At 36.5% G+C, this 16256-nt stretch overlaps 1 protein-coding gene across 5 annotated transcripts in view; it reads left to right on the top strand.

Annotated features, from left to right (window-relative positions):
- The window catches only part of TMEM181 (transmembrane protein 181), a 36221-nt gene that overhangs the window by 12165 nt on the left and 7800 nt on the right, over nt 1–16256 (top strand). For 4 of the 5 annotated variants that reach the window (XM_075035899.1, XM_075035900.1, XM_075035902.1 and 1 more), the window contains 12 exons: nt 1068–1171; nt 5951–6006; nt 7057–7147; nt 7735–7853; nt 8861–8980; nt 10943–11023; nt 12028–12127; nt 12913–13043; nt 13608–13699; nt 14633–14690; nt 15365–15467; nt 15565–15616. In XM_075035899.1, the coding sequence (XP_074892000.1) occupies nt 1068–1171; nt 5951–6006; nt 7057–7147; nt 7735–7853; nt 8861–8980; nt 10943–11023; nt 12028–12127; nt 12913–13043; nt 13608–13699; nt 14633–14690; nt 15365–15467; nt 15565–15616 (1107 nt within the window). Of the gene's footprint in view, nt 1–640; nt 655–1067; nt 1172–5950; nt 6007–7056; nt 7148–7734; nt 7854–8860; nt 8981–10942; nt 11024–12027; nt 12128–12912; nt 13044–13607; nt 13700–14632; nt 14691–15364; nt 15468–15564; nt 15617–16256 lie in introns of those variants that run through there. The other variant, XM_075035903.1, reaches the window with a different exon arrangement.

The following is a 16256-nucleotide window of genomic DNA, read 5'->3' as shown; positions in this document are numbered from 1 at the left end:
ATTAAAGTCTTATGCTTTCATTTCTTTCCGTCATGGTGCTCATGCAACTTCATCGGAAAATAAGACCACCCCACCACCCCCCTCCCAATTCTACAGCTTTCCCATATAAACTGTACACCTTTCTATGATCATACCTACTGGAACAGCAGTAGAAAATGAGCTATATGGTGGCTCAGTTCTGGCATAACTCAAAACGGCATGTTGGCTGTATTTTGAGACATGGTGGATTGGTCCTTTTGTTGAACTATGCATTTACCAGAAAGGAAGATAGAGGAGGGGTACATTATGTAGGATTAATTCTTTGATCATATTTCCCTTAAGCTAACTGAACTGGAAGTTACATGTTCCAAGAGAATACAATTTGTCCTTTCAATACTTTTCCCCCCTCTATTTTGTCTTTAACCTAATGATAACCACCAAACAGCTGTGGAAGAGATGTCATTGCTTTTATGTGTATTTGTATTTAAGTGTCTAATAATAAACTTAAGTTCAGGTTTCTTTTTCCTAAGCTTTGGTGGAGCTCAGACAAGAATGCAAAGCCTGAGCATGCACATCTAACAGATCTGGAGTTCTGCCTTACTCCTTGTTAGGGGTGATCCTGCAGGGATGAAGTGTATATATAGGGTGTAGAAAACTCATCAAGATCCTGTGCAGGTAACTGAGTTGTTAGTGATGTCAGTCCCTTTGGGTTAAGCTGTCATTGCAGCAAACATGCTATCTTGGATGTTTAAATTATTAATGTATGAACAAAAAAAATGTAACTTTTTCTCCCTCTAAAAAATGCTTTCTCTTGCTCAAGTCTTAGGACAATAGAAAACCCTAGCTAGAAAGAATGAGCAAAATTCAGACATTTTGGGGCACAGATGTGCATGCACATACACATGTCTAATAATTCCTAGTAGTTATCCTTGCTCTATAAAGCAGCATTAATTTTTTTTCTTAGTGTTACATGTTACCTCAGCATTTGGTTTAATTTTCTTTGTGGAGGAATGAATGGGGCCTATTCCCCCCCCTCTATAGAAATAATGACTGACAGCTAAATCTGTGCTTTCTTTTGCTTCCTGTAGGCTGGCACCAATGCGATTATATACACTGTCCAAACGGCATTTTGTTCTGGTCTTTGTAGTATTCTTTGTTTGTTTTGGTCTGACAGTCTTCATAGGAATAGCAGGTAAGGATGTTGTCTTTTTAAAAGATTACAATTCTTGTATGCTTTGTCTAAAACCGTTGGTATTTACAGATTTATTTAAATGCTAATGAGCTTACTGCCCCTGAGATGTCTGAGGAAGCATTACTTTTGACAGGGAGGGGGAAGTGTTTCTTCCATCTCATTTTTTCATAAGAGTACTACCTATGCAGATTTGATATTTGCAACTGCTTTGCAGGGGAGAGTCAGTAAAGTAAAACAAAACTATCTTCGCTGTAACATAATTTTTCAGCAGACTGCTACATTAATTTTCTTCTTCGTATTTCAATCTGTAAAATGGTGGTGCTAATACTTGGTTTCCTGCAACGAAATTGATAACTGTTTGTAAAGCCTTCTAAATGCTTGGGTGATAAATGCCACAGAAATATAAAATATTTTAGTAATGTAAAAATATGAATTTCCATTGTCGAACATAGGTAAGCTTAGGTCTCTGGTTTCAAAGACCTTTGTGCGAGTCATGATGTGGGAGGCTGGGAGGCTAAGCACTTAGTGCCTGGATACTTATCCTGGAGATCAGAGAGATTTGTGGAAATCTGGTCAACAAAGATGCAGAGTGTCATTAGGCAGATGGAAAGCGTGGGAGCCCTCTGTATTTCATGCCAGAGAGCTTTTCCAGGTCTAAACCGTACTTGATAAAGAAGTCATCATGCTGTCACTGCAGTGCTAATAAGCTAATACTCTGCTGTCAGGGTAGCTTTGTCAACACAGAAGTTAATTGACAGACAGGGAGGGGGGAAGGGAGGGACTTGTACTCATTAAGCAACCTGCCCCCCATGTAAGAATTATTTAAAGACATTATCACCTCCCCCCACTTTACTGCTTTCTCTTGTGCCACTCTTGACACCTCTTGGTGTGACACCTCTTGGTGTGACACCTCTTGTCATCCACCTCTTGGTGGGTGACAACCCACCTGTCTGTAGGGTTGTCTCTACCTCTGCTCTATCCTTCACCTCTTTAAAATGAGATGCACTGCCCAGGCCTGGAACTCCTCTGCTCCTGCCTGCCTTGGAAAGAAGTGGGGATTAATGGGAGGCAGCTGTTTGGGCTTTTTGTGTCCATCCATGCCTTGTAGGCAGTACATTCTTCATAATAGCATTAAATAATAAAATTTGTCTGTGAAATAAAACCTCCTTTCCTGCTGTTTGATTTATTGCAGCAGCCTAAGGTCCAAACAGACTTTCAGTCCTTAAAGGTTAACCGCCGATATTCCTGTGACTTGCCTAAGGATGCTGAAGGGCATTATTTGGCCACTAAAATACTGTATAAATACATTTGCAAAAATGCATTTTATATTAATGATAAAGGAAAAAAACATGGAATTACTCAAGTGTGTGTCATTTGGCTTAAAAAGCGAACCATATTTGTAGTTGTGTGTTTATACTGCCCAGTTGCAAGAAATGCAAGAAAGTCGCTTTACATAAGACCAAAAAGCAGTACTCCTGGAAGAGAAAACTGAGCATTTCATTCTTAATTGGTAGCAGAACCTGAAAGAGAGCTGTGTTGGTGTGTCACATTGTGTCTGCGTGCAGAGTGATCTGATGATGTGGTTGCCTTTGGTCTGGGGGACTTGTCTGCTGTAAGCAACACTTGGTCATCTGTACCCTGCTGGGGTCCCAGGACTTGACTGAGATCCCCTTCAGGAACTGGCATGGCTGTGGGACTCTTTTCCTCGTAAGATTGGTTTGCTGGATAGTTTTGTTGACCGAGTGTGAACACAGTTCATTATTATAACTTCATTATTTTTAAAAGGATGCTGTTTACCTTGGGAGGAGACCCACTGAACATTTACTGTGATGTTTTTCCGGTGGCTTTTGTTGACAGCTCCTTGCTTCCTGTGAATAGAGGGAGGGGCACTAACAATAGAGTGCTCCCTCATTAATGGGTGCAGTCTGAGCAAAACTCACCAAACCCACTAAGTAAATGAAAAAGTGGGAGATACATCCATATTTTCTGTGCTACTTGAATATGCCATTGCCCATACTCAACAGCTCTATCTGCAGTTTGGGAAGCCTAGCAGAAGTCTTGCTTCTCATCTGAGAAAACAAGATAGTTTAATCTGAGGTGGCTGTTGCTCTTCAGTTCTTGTAACCCAAGACAGACACAGACTTATTTTGCTTTTTTTCCCAAGTTACACTTACTTTCTTTCCCTTTTCCCAATGGGTCTGTGTTACCTTTGGGGTGAAACAAGTGTAAGGAAAATCCAAGGTGCAGAGCTCATTTTCTGTACCTGCACAGTTTTCCTGTTCACCACCTCAGGGTGGTTCTTTGCTTTCAGATGTGATTCTGTGAACTGAACAAGACTAAAAGAAAAACAATAACAAAGTAATTTAATCACCATTTTTTAATAACATGACCACAGCATTGTTTTGGTCAGTTGCTTTAAAAACCTTTAATATATTGCTTGCTAGAGGAGTAACAGTTATAGCAGTAGAACCTCATTATTTTTTTGGTTGCTGCTCTTGAAAACTGGGACTATGATCTTTCTGCCCCAATATTGGTTCATATCTTCTGGTAAAAAGAATCTTTTTAAAAAGGCTCATTTTATTGGTTTTTTTTTTTAAGACTTAGTTACTGAAATATGATGACTTATCAACTGTGAGCACTTACTGAAATTGAATTATGCTTTTCAAAACAAAAATGCCTTCCAAAACTCTGCCCTATTTATACGTACTTCAGAACTGGAAAGTTCAATGGTGCAGAACAGACTTTATAGTGAATGGGTCTTAGTGGAGTTGAACTGTAATTCTAATATGAAACTTTTGAGTGTGATGGGTGAAATTCTTCATGTTTCCATTTAAAGTCTGTGAGATGGTTAATATTATAATTAGAGTGGTTATAGAAGCCCAAGTAATGCTGCATGTTTAGAGCTGTCGTGACAGCTAACCTAAAGTACTTCTTGCACAGAATGATCCCATGTTGCTCATTTATAAAGTTCCTTCTTTTCCATTGTTTCTCTGTAGTAACTTTGAAGTCCACGGTCTTTGTGAAAAACTGCTTTTCTTGCATATTTTTTTTAATGCTGTTTGTGGCTGAAACAGCATGTTTTGAGGATTAATAAATTACATTAAATTGCCAGGCCGAATACATAAGGGACAGAGAAATCTTACCGTTACTGGGAAGCCTCTAGAGTGACCCAAATATACACAAATACACATCCTGCCTATGTCCCTACCTGCCATACATCTCCTCTGTGTTTGTTAACACCCCAGTATATAGATACAGACCTTTCCCTACTCTTCCCTTTCATTTTTTTGGTTTAGTCCTTTTGCTTATGTACATATGCACGCATGAGTACATACTTTTGAGTATGTACATACATGCATGCATTCCTCTTCTCCCCAGTACCATGTGTTCTTGCATACCTAAGAAGGCTAAGGGGAAACTGTACCACTGTCTACAACAACTTTATCAGAGGATACACAGAAGATGGGGCTAGACTCTTCTCAGAGGTGCATGATGATAGGGTGAGAGGCAACAGACACAAGCTGGAACACAAGAAATTCCAGTTAGATATTAGGAAATTTTTCTTACCATAAGGGTGATTAAATACTGGAACAGGTTGCCCAGGGAGGTTGTTGGAGTCTCTGTCCTTAGAGATGTTCAGGACTTGACTGGACATGGCCCTGAGCAACCTGATCTAATTAAACAAGAACGTGGACTAGATGGCCCCTGGAGGTCTCTTCTAACATAAATTATGATTTTATTGCTTCCCATTTACTGCATACAGAATTAGAGGTAGGGTGTGAGTAGATGGATGCAGTTGATCGTACATGTTAAGTGTGTTTGTCTGTATCCAGAATGATTGGAGGAATGGTTGCATAAAAAGTCTGGTAGCGAGCTGAACATCTCCCACTACAATTGGACATGAAACTCCATTGATTAAATGGATTGTCTGTTTTAGGAGAAATTGTTTATAGAACTTTTATACAATTATGTTTATTTATGTGATGACGTACACAATATATTGTAGCCCCAGATTTCTGTAGAGAAGGAGGGGCCCAATCTGAGTAGACTGAGAAGTGTTCCTAAACAAACATGTGGGTATCTTGGCCTGAACAGACTGATACAATGATAATTCAGCACTAGCCAGAAAGTACTTTTATTGTGATCGTAGAAGCAAGTACACTACATGTACATAAAAAGGCATTAGCATCATGCACTCAGATATGATGGGATGTGTTTGCCCTGGTACCCAAGCCTTGAGTGCAATGCATTATGGATGCTATGTGAATCAGATGATGGTAGCAGTTTGGCTGTAGAAACTTTATAGTGCAATTAGATATCCTGGTTTTTCAGGTGGTTTTTGCAGCCCTTGTTGAGCTTCAGGATGCTGTAACAACAGTGCCACTGGTGCTTAGCTAGCTTTTTCTGTAGCTGAGTACTTTCATGACTGCAGTGTACAGCTTAGCGTGGGGAAAATAGTGTGGTTTGCTGTAGTTAGAGTACACATGCTGGGTTTCTGACATGGAGTTCTTGATTTATAATTTACTTCCTATTTAATCATGCCTAGAAATACTATGGCAGAGAGGCTTAAAGGAACATTCATGCCAAGTTTATTAATGATATTGAAATGTCTAAGTGATTTACTGTTCAGCTTAAACACTGAAAAGTGGGATAATATTTACCTGCTTTGCAGGGAGGTATTTTGTACAGTCTTTTGAAATCGTATATTTACATCATTACTTATCAGTAATACGCATACTTCAATATTGTTTTCTTTCTTCCTTCTTATATATTGTGTAGGTCCTAATGTAATTGAAACTTCTGTGGCAAGAACTGACTTAAATAACACCCTAAAGGTAAGAGTTAGTAAGTATTGTTGGATTACATGAATGGCTTTATTTGATGTCAGTAATATTAAACATACCCCTCCTTCCCCCCACTTATTTTAAGTATTTAAATTTTTCCTGGAAAACTTCTTGGTCACATGGTGCTTTCCCATTTCAAATTGAATGTGCAATATTGTAGTACCACTGTGTTATTTCATGAGTGGCCCAGCAGCAATTTCTAGTCTCTTACTTTTGTCCAAGACATGGGATCTGGCTTCCTAACATGAACCTTCACCTTCATTTTCTTGAAAGCTTTCATATTTTGATTCTCAGTTCTTGCATTTTTATTTCTGTCTAGCTCTTCACTGTCAAACTAATATCTAAAGTAATTTTTGTCAAAGTGCTAAAAAGGTTTTGTTGTTTTGTTTTGATTTTTTTTTAAGTAAGTTTTCATTAAATACACTGGAACATTTCTTTTTTTGGTCTATTAGTCACCTATGTATGTTTGGATTGGTACTGTATTATGGTTGGATTTTTTCTTTTTTTAAAAGCATATTTTTATATCAAATAAGAGAAGTCTTCCCTGCATGTAGGTTTTATCTGTTAATGGTATCTACCATGCTTTTGAAATGAATGTGGGATTTTTAGAAAACCTAGTGGAAAATAGTTGTTTTCGTAATCATAGTTGAGCAGGTTTAAAACTATGTAGCAGATGAGGGGTCACAAATCTGACTTTTGATGTAAAGTGCTAGAAATGACTTTTTAATTTCAGGCTAGGTCTCAGGATTTTGTTTTTCATATCTGAACGTTTTTCTTTTATTGCTGCTGCTTTTATGTACTTTAAGTAGTGGTACCTGTCCTTACTTCAGTGCTGTGCAAAATATGTGTGCTGTTTAAGCTACTTCTCCAGAAGACTTATATTTGAGCTGCTTATCATACTGTCCACAGAGCAGCACATATTAAATCTATTCAAAAAAATACTGTCACAAACATAATTAACATGCCTTTCATCATTGTAACTACAGATATATCACGTAACAGAATAATGGCTAGTGCTAACCTTGTGGGGTTTTTTTACAGCTGAAGCCATTTAATTTAAGTTCGCCACCACTGTCTACTTACAATCAGCAGCTGTGGCTGACCTGCGTAGTTGAGTTGGATCAGCACGATGGTGAGAATCTTACTTAATTCTCAGAAAACTGCTATCTGTATATCGTATCTTTAAGTTCATCTGTCACATACATGATCCTGTTGCTTTCTGGCTATGGTTGGTGGGTTTTTCCTCTGATACATTTTCTCCCCCTACACCCCCTGCCCCTAGTAAAGACATGGACAGCATTGAACTTGAGAACTGGAAGCAACAGGTATATGGGATAAGTTGTTTGTTATTCCTGTGAAAGCAGTAGTATCTAGAGAATCTGTGTCTCTCTTCCTTCATTCTGGGGGGAATTAGAGGTGTAGATTGTAATGATACTAATTTTTCAATAAGACTTCCCTGTAAATATGTAAGAAATACTGTATTAGTAGTTGTTAATCTGTCAAGATTCAATACAGGGCATTTGTGACTTACTGCCTAAGTTTATAAATAAAAAGTTTTGTGGTTTTTTTATTAATAGACTGGACCCCTACTCCAGTAAAGTATAACTGAATAACTTTGAGTAATCTTTGGGTATCATATGTGTTTTAAACTATATTTGGAACTCTGAGATTTCATTTCTGCATGTAGCAATAGCTTAATGTTTTCTCTTTTAATTACAGTATCCCTCAAAAAGAATGTTACTATGACAGTCAAAGTACTTGGGGTGGTGAAGGATGGAAGCACACCGTATGTTAATAATCAAGTTCACAATCGGACAAGATTACTCAGTTGTGCACAAGTATGTGCCTGCTTAAACAAAACTCTGATGCAGTACATTTTCTTTAAATCTATTTGTGTGCATGTTACATTATATGGCAAATGAGAAGAATATATCTGTTAAGCATGTCTCAGGAAAGACTCTAGAGTATATTTTTATTTATAATTGGAACCTAGCTAGTAATGCTGACCCAGATACCTACCTGTCTGTCTTTTTCTGTTTACTTCTATGACTTGTGTCTATTACCCCTTAAAGACACTGCTTTCTTGCTAGAGTAGCTCTATGCCAGAAAAGCAGTGTGTCCTGCTTAGTTACCTAAATAGATTTAGCAGTACTGAAGAAAGGGATATTGTAGTAGAAGATTAGATATAGGGCTCCAGAGGAGAGAAAAATTCTAAATTTTTAAACTTAGAGACATCCAAAACAGCTTCTCCAGATGCAAGTCCTTTAGGAAAGGCATAGCTGAAGTTTTTTTGTGATAAGGATATAGGGTAAATCAAATGTTTTCTTTTTACATATATATACACACACAACATATATATTAAATCTTCAGAAATTAATGAACAGTGTGCCATTAGATTTAACTACACACAGCCAAGAGAGTGATGTGCTTGGGTTTTCTCTTTCCTCCTGTTAACTTTTAGAAATGAGTTAGTACAAGATAGCCCCATCTCACAATCTGATGACCTAGAGCTTGACTGATAGAGTTATTCAGATCTTTCCTGGTGCTGCAAGCCGTTGCTTTCACCAGCTTAAGTGAAAAGCTAGCCTTGTTTATTGGTTCAACCTTTGATCCTGCTGACTGACTTTATCAGTTTCTTCTACTTTGCCTGGTATCTTTCAAGAAATTATTTATCGGCAGGTCTTGTTTGAGTCTTATTATAACTGATCAAGATTGGTAAGGCATATAAAAAATATCATCAATATCTGACCATCTAGAAACAAATTCTCCAACCTGTACTAACAGTGTGTATTCTGGAATAAACTGAAGGCTTTTACATACTATTGTTCACTGTATGTGTTCACAGAAATGCAGTGAAATCATTGTTGCTCACCTTGGCTACCTGAACTACACTCAGTACAACATATTTGTTAGCTTTGAAGATCTAAATAAGTTAACGTACACCATTCAGAATATTACTTTCACAGTAAGTATAAAGTTTTATACTAGCAAAAGAAATATCTTTAATTACTAATGCTGTAGAAGTCTGCTTTAACTGTAATAAAAAAGTTATCTCATTTTTTAAGATAAACATAGAGATGCATCATAATTTATTTTTCTGTCACTACTAATGTCAGAACTATTATAGCATTCGCTGTTAGTAACTGAGTCTACACCAATTTTTTTAAGTCTATAAGGAAAGATGTTTCTTTCAGAACTGCTAATGCTGTTTTGTGGAACAGATAAATTTAGTCTAATTCCTGGGAGATATTTTTAACAGTAGGCAAGCTAGACTAGAACATCCAGTTTTCTGCATTTGCTTATAGATATGTTGCCTCTCTAAAGCATGGCATCTTTTTCAACCTTTCCAGTAGGTGTGTCTGAATTAGCAAGATTTTTCCAGACTTTACAAAACCCTGAGCTAGAAAGATTTATCAAACTCAAAGAAAAATGAAGAATTTTTTTTAAATTGTGCTTATGAGGAAGAAAAAAATGTTTATTCAGCTAAAATAAGCAGGCTAATAAAATAATTCACTAAAATAATCCCTAGTGAAATAACTAGCTCCATTCATAATGCTGAAGATGGCTTATAAAACAGTTACATCATCAGTGTGTGCTGATTGGCTCCAGAAAGAAATTTAGAAACATTTGCATGGGAGAAAATGGAACTAAACCGAATTTATAATACAGGTTACTATGCTATATTCTACATGTACGCAACACTTGGTATGTCAGATCAGGTAGCAAGCAAAAATCTTACTGTAAAGCAAAATTTTATTTTGTATACTAAATTAACTTCCTGAATATTAATATTTGTAATATTCTAGTGCATAAAGCACATTATTAAAAATAAGCTGTAAAAGAAAAAAAAAACCAAACTCACAAACCCTTTGCTTAGTTCCAGATTTCAAACAGGACAAAGTGTTGGAGCCATTATAGTTGTATGGTTTATTATCTTGCTTTGCAGGCTGCCTTCAAGGCAGACTTGGCCGCGAAACCAAAAAACCTAAACTCAAAGCCCTGTTTTCCTGCAGCAATTAGAATTGTCAATTTATTTCATTATTACAATGGTTTATGGTGATCTCAGTTCAAATCATAGATTGCCTTTTGTATAATGGGATTCTCTACATATAATTTTCATTCTACATTTGTGGTTTAAAAAGACAAGGCAGAGGTTGATAGATTTAATACATTGAAAGGGAAAGCTTCTTGTTCAGATGGGCAGAGCACATGTTGTACCTGGGAGTTTACATTTCAAAAGTGGCTTCAAAAGAGAAGCATGCCACGAATGAGATAAATTGTCAATAGAGCCGAGTTTATGCAAACCGACACATTATAGTTAATATTTGTGCCCTTCTAATAATTAGAGGAGGAGAAGGAGCTTTTCCTTCTTAACCCATTAAAAAAGTTCTTTATTTCTGGTTAACTCATTTATTCTTCCCTTACTTGATTTTTTTTTTCCCCCCCCACTTCTGAAACAAGAGAATAAGCTTTAAGAAAACAAGCCCATGACAGGAAGCATGTCTGTACCTTATCAACCTCTTCATAATCAATTTGTGCATCTGACCTTGGCAATAAAGAACATATTGGATTTACTCAATTATTGGCATTCACACTTTGAATGAAAAGTGCAATTGAAATCAATAAAGAATATCCTTTTTGTCCCGAGAAGTGTTTTAACTTATGACAGCACACTGAGTGTGTTACAAAGTGGCAGGCTAAAAAAGAAACAAGGATATTAGGCTTCTTTGGTTATCTTTTCATCAGATAGTCATATGGGTATGAATTTATCTTTGTCTCTCTATGGTGACATGGTGGAATTTGGTTATACCTTTAAATTTTGAAAAGCCAGAGAACTTTTCAGTATCTGCAGAAAGTGCTAATTATTGATGTTGTATGTACCCTGTCAAAACATTGTCCACTGGGCTATTTTTCTGTTTTCTTGTAGTGGAAGACCTACAATCCAACTTTTTCACAAGTGGAAATATGGTTCCGATTTGTCTTTGTAGTTCTTACTTTTGTCGTCACGGTAAGATTTTTTTTTTCAGTTTTTCTCAGTATATTATGTAGGCAGCTGATAACACTGCTCTGTATTGCTGTGTTTAGTAACTTAACCCCAGGCAGCAGAGTTGAGATATCACTGAATAGGTGTAAAAAAAATGTTTCTAAAATAGTTGTTGCTTTTATGTTTTTACAAGTGGTATTGAAGGGACATTAAGAAAATAGGATAAATGGGAAAACTTGTTTTTCTAAACTCTGATTTTGAATTGAACAGAAAGAATTTTGCTTAAACAAAGGAAATTGTGATTAGATGCTAGAAAAAATATTTTTTTTGCAGTGCATGTAGGCTCAGACATTGGAATAGGATGCCCAGAGCGTGAGCTCTCAGTCTCTGAAAATGAAAAATACTCAGTTGAATATGACCTTGATCTAACTTTAAAGTCATCACTGCCTTGAGTATGAGGATGGGCCAGATGACCTCCAGACATCCCTTACAACCTAAATTATGCTATGATTTAGATTATCTCTCCCCTCCAACCTGGTTTGGCCCCTGGAAAAGAAGTGTTTGAAAAAAAAAAACCAAACATAAAATCTAAAATGCAGAAATTTCAGAGTAATTTTCAGACACTAAAGCACTGAACATTTGCATAGCATTTTTCTCACATAGATGATGTCACTCAGCAGGTAACCGAATGTGATATGGAATCTGTTGTTTTAAAAAGCTAGTTTAGGTGGAAGTTGTTAGTATGTGACCAGTAATTAGGCAACATTTTTTCATCCATTGTTGATTTGTGTAGTACTGGCTGGTTTCTTTCTCAGTTTGCTTGAGAGATTAAGTAATTTGCATTGGGCTAAGACAACAAGCTTGAAGCAGAAGTAGAAGCTAGGAGATGTGGCTCCTGTTTTACAATGTTCTCGGTGCCAAAGACCTCGTGAAGTAGCCTTTGCAATGTGCTGTGTTATCTCTTTACTCTGGTAAACCAATAAGGCTCTATTCCTTGCTTACAAATTTTTGTTGTTGTTGTTTTATAGTGTCTGTTTGCACATTCCCTGCGGAAATTCTCCATGAGAGACTGGGGTATTGAACAGAAATGGATGTCTATCCTCCTTCCCCTCCTGCTACTTTACAATGGTACTTGTATCCTGGAATTTTTAGAAGAGCTCCTTTTTTAAAAAAAAAAAACAACAAAAAAAGAAAGAAAAAAGAACAAGAGAGTGCGTGAGAGAGAGAGGGCAAAATGGAATTTGGCCTTGAACTATAAGCAGCTGTTTATAAGACTTCAGAAAACTAATTAAAAAAACCTCTACCCTTTTTAAGTGTATCAAATTCAAGGGCATAATGAGTAGGTGGATTTCATTCTTTGCAGTCACGTGAATGTCAGCTTTATTTGTTTAAAGCTCTGATTGGAATAGGTGGCTGCAACCATACTGAAGCTTTCATATAGTGACATGTAAATGCAATTTCTGTGTTTGTCTGCTAAGTCTTACTTCTTCATTTTTCAGATACTTGCACTTTAGTTAAAAATGGAGGCTATTTTTAGTCCAGTAAACCACATCAAATTCTAGCGCTCTTTAGCAGTACCAGAAGAATATTTACCTTTCAGTCATTCTATGATAATTTTTTAGGTCATCACCAAGAACAGCGGTTCAGTAGAAAGTCTGATAAAACCTGAAATCTTCTAGAAATGTTGGCAACCAGTTCAGATTATTTCTACAGCACAAAGGATTGCTGCTGGAGGCACCATTTTCTTTGTAAATTACTTTAAGATACAGCAAACTTCAATTTCATTTACTGGTGTAATTTGAAAAATCTAGGGGGTTTTGTTCCTCTGAAGATACATTCTGCTTTACTTTCCATAATGGAAAAGACTGTGCTTTTTCCCCTCTGTTTAACTTTTTTTTCTTATTTTGTTACAGATCCATTTTTCCCCCTTTCTTTTCTGGTGAACAGTTGGTTTCCTGGAATGCTGGATGATCTATTCCAGTCACTGTTTCTGTGTGCATTGTTGTTGTTCTGGCTTTGTGTCTACCATGGTATAAGAGTACAGGTAAGGGTGCAACATTATCTACTACTTACTGAGAAGACACTACTTGTTTTTTCAACATTTATTTTATTCTTAAAGTACAATGTGACACATGAAGCTTTGGAGTTAAAATGATTTGTGGAGAAGTACATTGTCTTGAGGCTACCATGCCTAGAGATAGATGGGACAGTCTAAACTATTGCAAGACAGTCTTCAGAATTATGATGCCCTTCTGCTTTGTTCTTGTTTGAAGGGTTTTGTTGTTGTATATGGTGGTTGATTGTCTTTAAACCACTTTAAAATACTGCATAAGATAAATATGAATTCTGGAGCATATTCCTATATTTGCAGTATCAGTGAAATATGTGGGACCTTACAAATAGGATGCTCCAAATCTACTGCATCTTATTAACACAAATGATGAAACAATTTTATGTCTTCTGTAATCACCTGTGCAGGTTAAAAATACAGGAGGCAAGTCTCTTAATCTAGTTCATGTTAAACAAAACAAAGATGGTATTTATTTTATTCTGTCAAGAATCTCAAACATGGCTTCACTCCTTCAAGACACTATTGTTTCCTCAACAGGGGGAAAGGAAGTGCTTAACTTTCTATCTGCCCAAATTCTTTATTGTTGGACTATTGTGGCTGGCCTCTGTTACATTGGGAATATGGCAAACGTAAGTAATTTAAAATTTAGTGTGAAAGTAATGAGCTGAGAGTATTCAAGAATGACAAGATTGTTTATAATTAATGGTATCTATTTCTTAATGTTCTGATTGCAATGTAGGAATGAAGTTGTTAGGTGTTACGGCTCCCTACAATACTCCCTCTAGCACTACGTCCCAATTAGCTTTTAGTATTTGAAGCAACAAGTTTCTCTGTAGTTAACTATTAGACAGTTTAACCAAACTTTCTCAACTATTAAACCTGCACAACTGATATTGACAATGCCCAGTCAAGCTATGCTATCTCTCCTCAAAATTCAGTTCTTTTGCTTAGTTCAGTGTTTCTCTTTTTTTTTTTTCCACCCAGAAAACTTTCTCAGTTTTGGTACATTTGTAGTTTCTAAACTGTTTTAGTCTCAAGTGTTTGCCTCTTATTTTATTTCTTAGAAGGAAGATGCCTTCTAACTATCTTCATGCTGTTGTACATTGTTGAAAGCAGCGCAGTTGCAGGAAATGCTCGTGCTTATGTGCTATCAGCAGAATTGCTATGAGGGAAGGGCTTATACCACAGTTATTTCTTAAGTATAATTCTTATCACCAAGGACAAAATTTAAACACTAAATCCCGAAGGCTTGTAGGAATTTACAAGATTACATATTTTCTAAAAAACAAGTGGGGAGATTAGACCTGCTCACAACTGAAATCTTCCATATTCCTTCAAAATTGGGTTTGGGAAGAAGGAGGATGTTATGTACTGTAAATTGTCATGACTCCATTGGAATCAATGGCATTGCACCAGTTCATACAGCCAAAACCTTTAGTTATAAACCCTGTATAGTAACTTTAAACTTTTTCTTTCTTAGTGGGCTTCTTGGTCAGTATGGCTTCTTGACCTTGTCTTTTGTAATGGTGTAGGTACTACTTTTCATTTTTAATCTTTTCTAGTGTTAATGAAGTACATGATCCTACATATCAATACAGGGTTGACACAGGTAATTTCCAGGTAAGTCAGAAATGTTTTCTTTCTATTAAATTGTCAGGTGGAGTTAGGCAATACAAGGAGGTGGGGTTTGTTCTTCTGTTAAAATCTATAACACAATTTAGAAAATAGCAAATGCGGGTCAGATGGTCTTATTCTGCTGAGGTACTTTTAATTTTGCTTTAGATCATGCGTAGGCTATATTGAGCTCCGTCCCAGTAAGAAGAGTAAATTGTCTTGCAAATCTGGAGACTAAACACCACAAGTTTAGTCACAGACTTGTGACTGTTGGGATTGAAAGAAAAATTTTTAAGCCTCTTATTAAGTCAGTTTTGTACATCTTTACTCCTGCCAAGATCCTCTGTCCTAGTAAATTTCAGACTTTTTTGTTGTAAAGGAAGATCTGATTTAGATGGGTCCTTGTATTGTTCTCAGGAGCTGTGTTTTTAGAAAATCATTGAGATTCAGTTCACTGTGAACTCAGTGAACAAAATGATGACTTCTGTTAAACATCCTTTCTTTACATTCCCCCAAACATACCTTGGTGTATAGCCATCCTTGTTTTGTACTTCATTACATAAGCCTACCTTCCCTGAATAAATGGACCATTCTATGTTGTGCTTTGGGAAATAATGACTTCTATCAAGGGAAGAAGGAACAGACCAAATCTCGTTAAATAATAAAAATTCTTCTTATAGGGAATGAAAATCTTCTTCCTTGTGGTGGCAACCACATACATTCTCTACCTTTTGTTCCTGATAGTGAGGGCATGCTCAGAACTTCGTAACATGCCTTATGTTGGTAAGGAATATTTCTTTTGATTCTTCCCCAAACAGGCTTCCTTTTCCTAGATGTAGGTGTAAATTCGCTAATAACAACTTTTCTCAATCTTTTTCAGATCTCAGGTTAAAATTCTTGACTGCATTAACCTTTGTAGTGCTTGTCATTAGGTAAGGCTTTTCAAAGTACATTTCTCAGTACTGTAACTTTTATAACCTTTTTTTCAGGGCTTTGAATACATTTTGTTGATAATAAAATTGTCAATGTAACTGAGGAATGTCTTTTGATATGATTGTTATGGCAAGCATTTCTTAATTTTTTAACCCTTCTTGGGGCTTTTAGAGCTAACTTTATATTATATCCATTACCACAGCAAATACACTGCAAGATTTAGAGGTTCATTTAGCAGAGATGTTTTCTGTACTGCTGAGTGGCCTGCAGTGCACTGTTTACCTCCTTTGGAGCTTTGTAAGCTTCACTTAGTCAAAGCAGAAGTTCAGAATTAGTTTCTTAGTTTATTGTTAATATCTGTCTCCCCCACTCCAAGCAGTTATTTCAAATTATTATTGACTCTTGGATTGTCTGTAGCAGATGAAATCTGAGGGAAATAGACCAGGGGTGGGGCGAGGGGGGTGGGGGGTGTCTGCTTTACTCAGTTGACTGCTGACGTTTAATCACAAAAGAGTCATTCTTAATTTAGAACTAAGAAAGCAAATGTGTCTTAAAATAAATGGTCACCATGTTAACGTAATTATTTTCTCATATACTCTTCTATCAAGCTAGCATTTCAATTTTGTGGTTTAAAGGCAC

This window comes from Buteo buteo, chromosome 9 (assembly GCF_964188355.1).
Source record: "Buteo buteo chromosome 9, bButBut1.hap1.1, whole genome shotgun sequence".
Lineage (NCBI taxonomy): Eukaryota > Metazoa > Chordata > Aves > Accipitriformes > Accipitridae > Buteo > Buteo buteo.
Note: the sequence above shows the minus strand (reverse complement) of the source record. Positions and strands in the feature narration are given on the sequence as shown.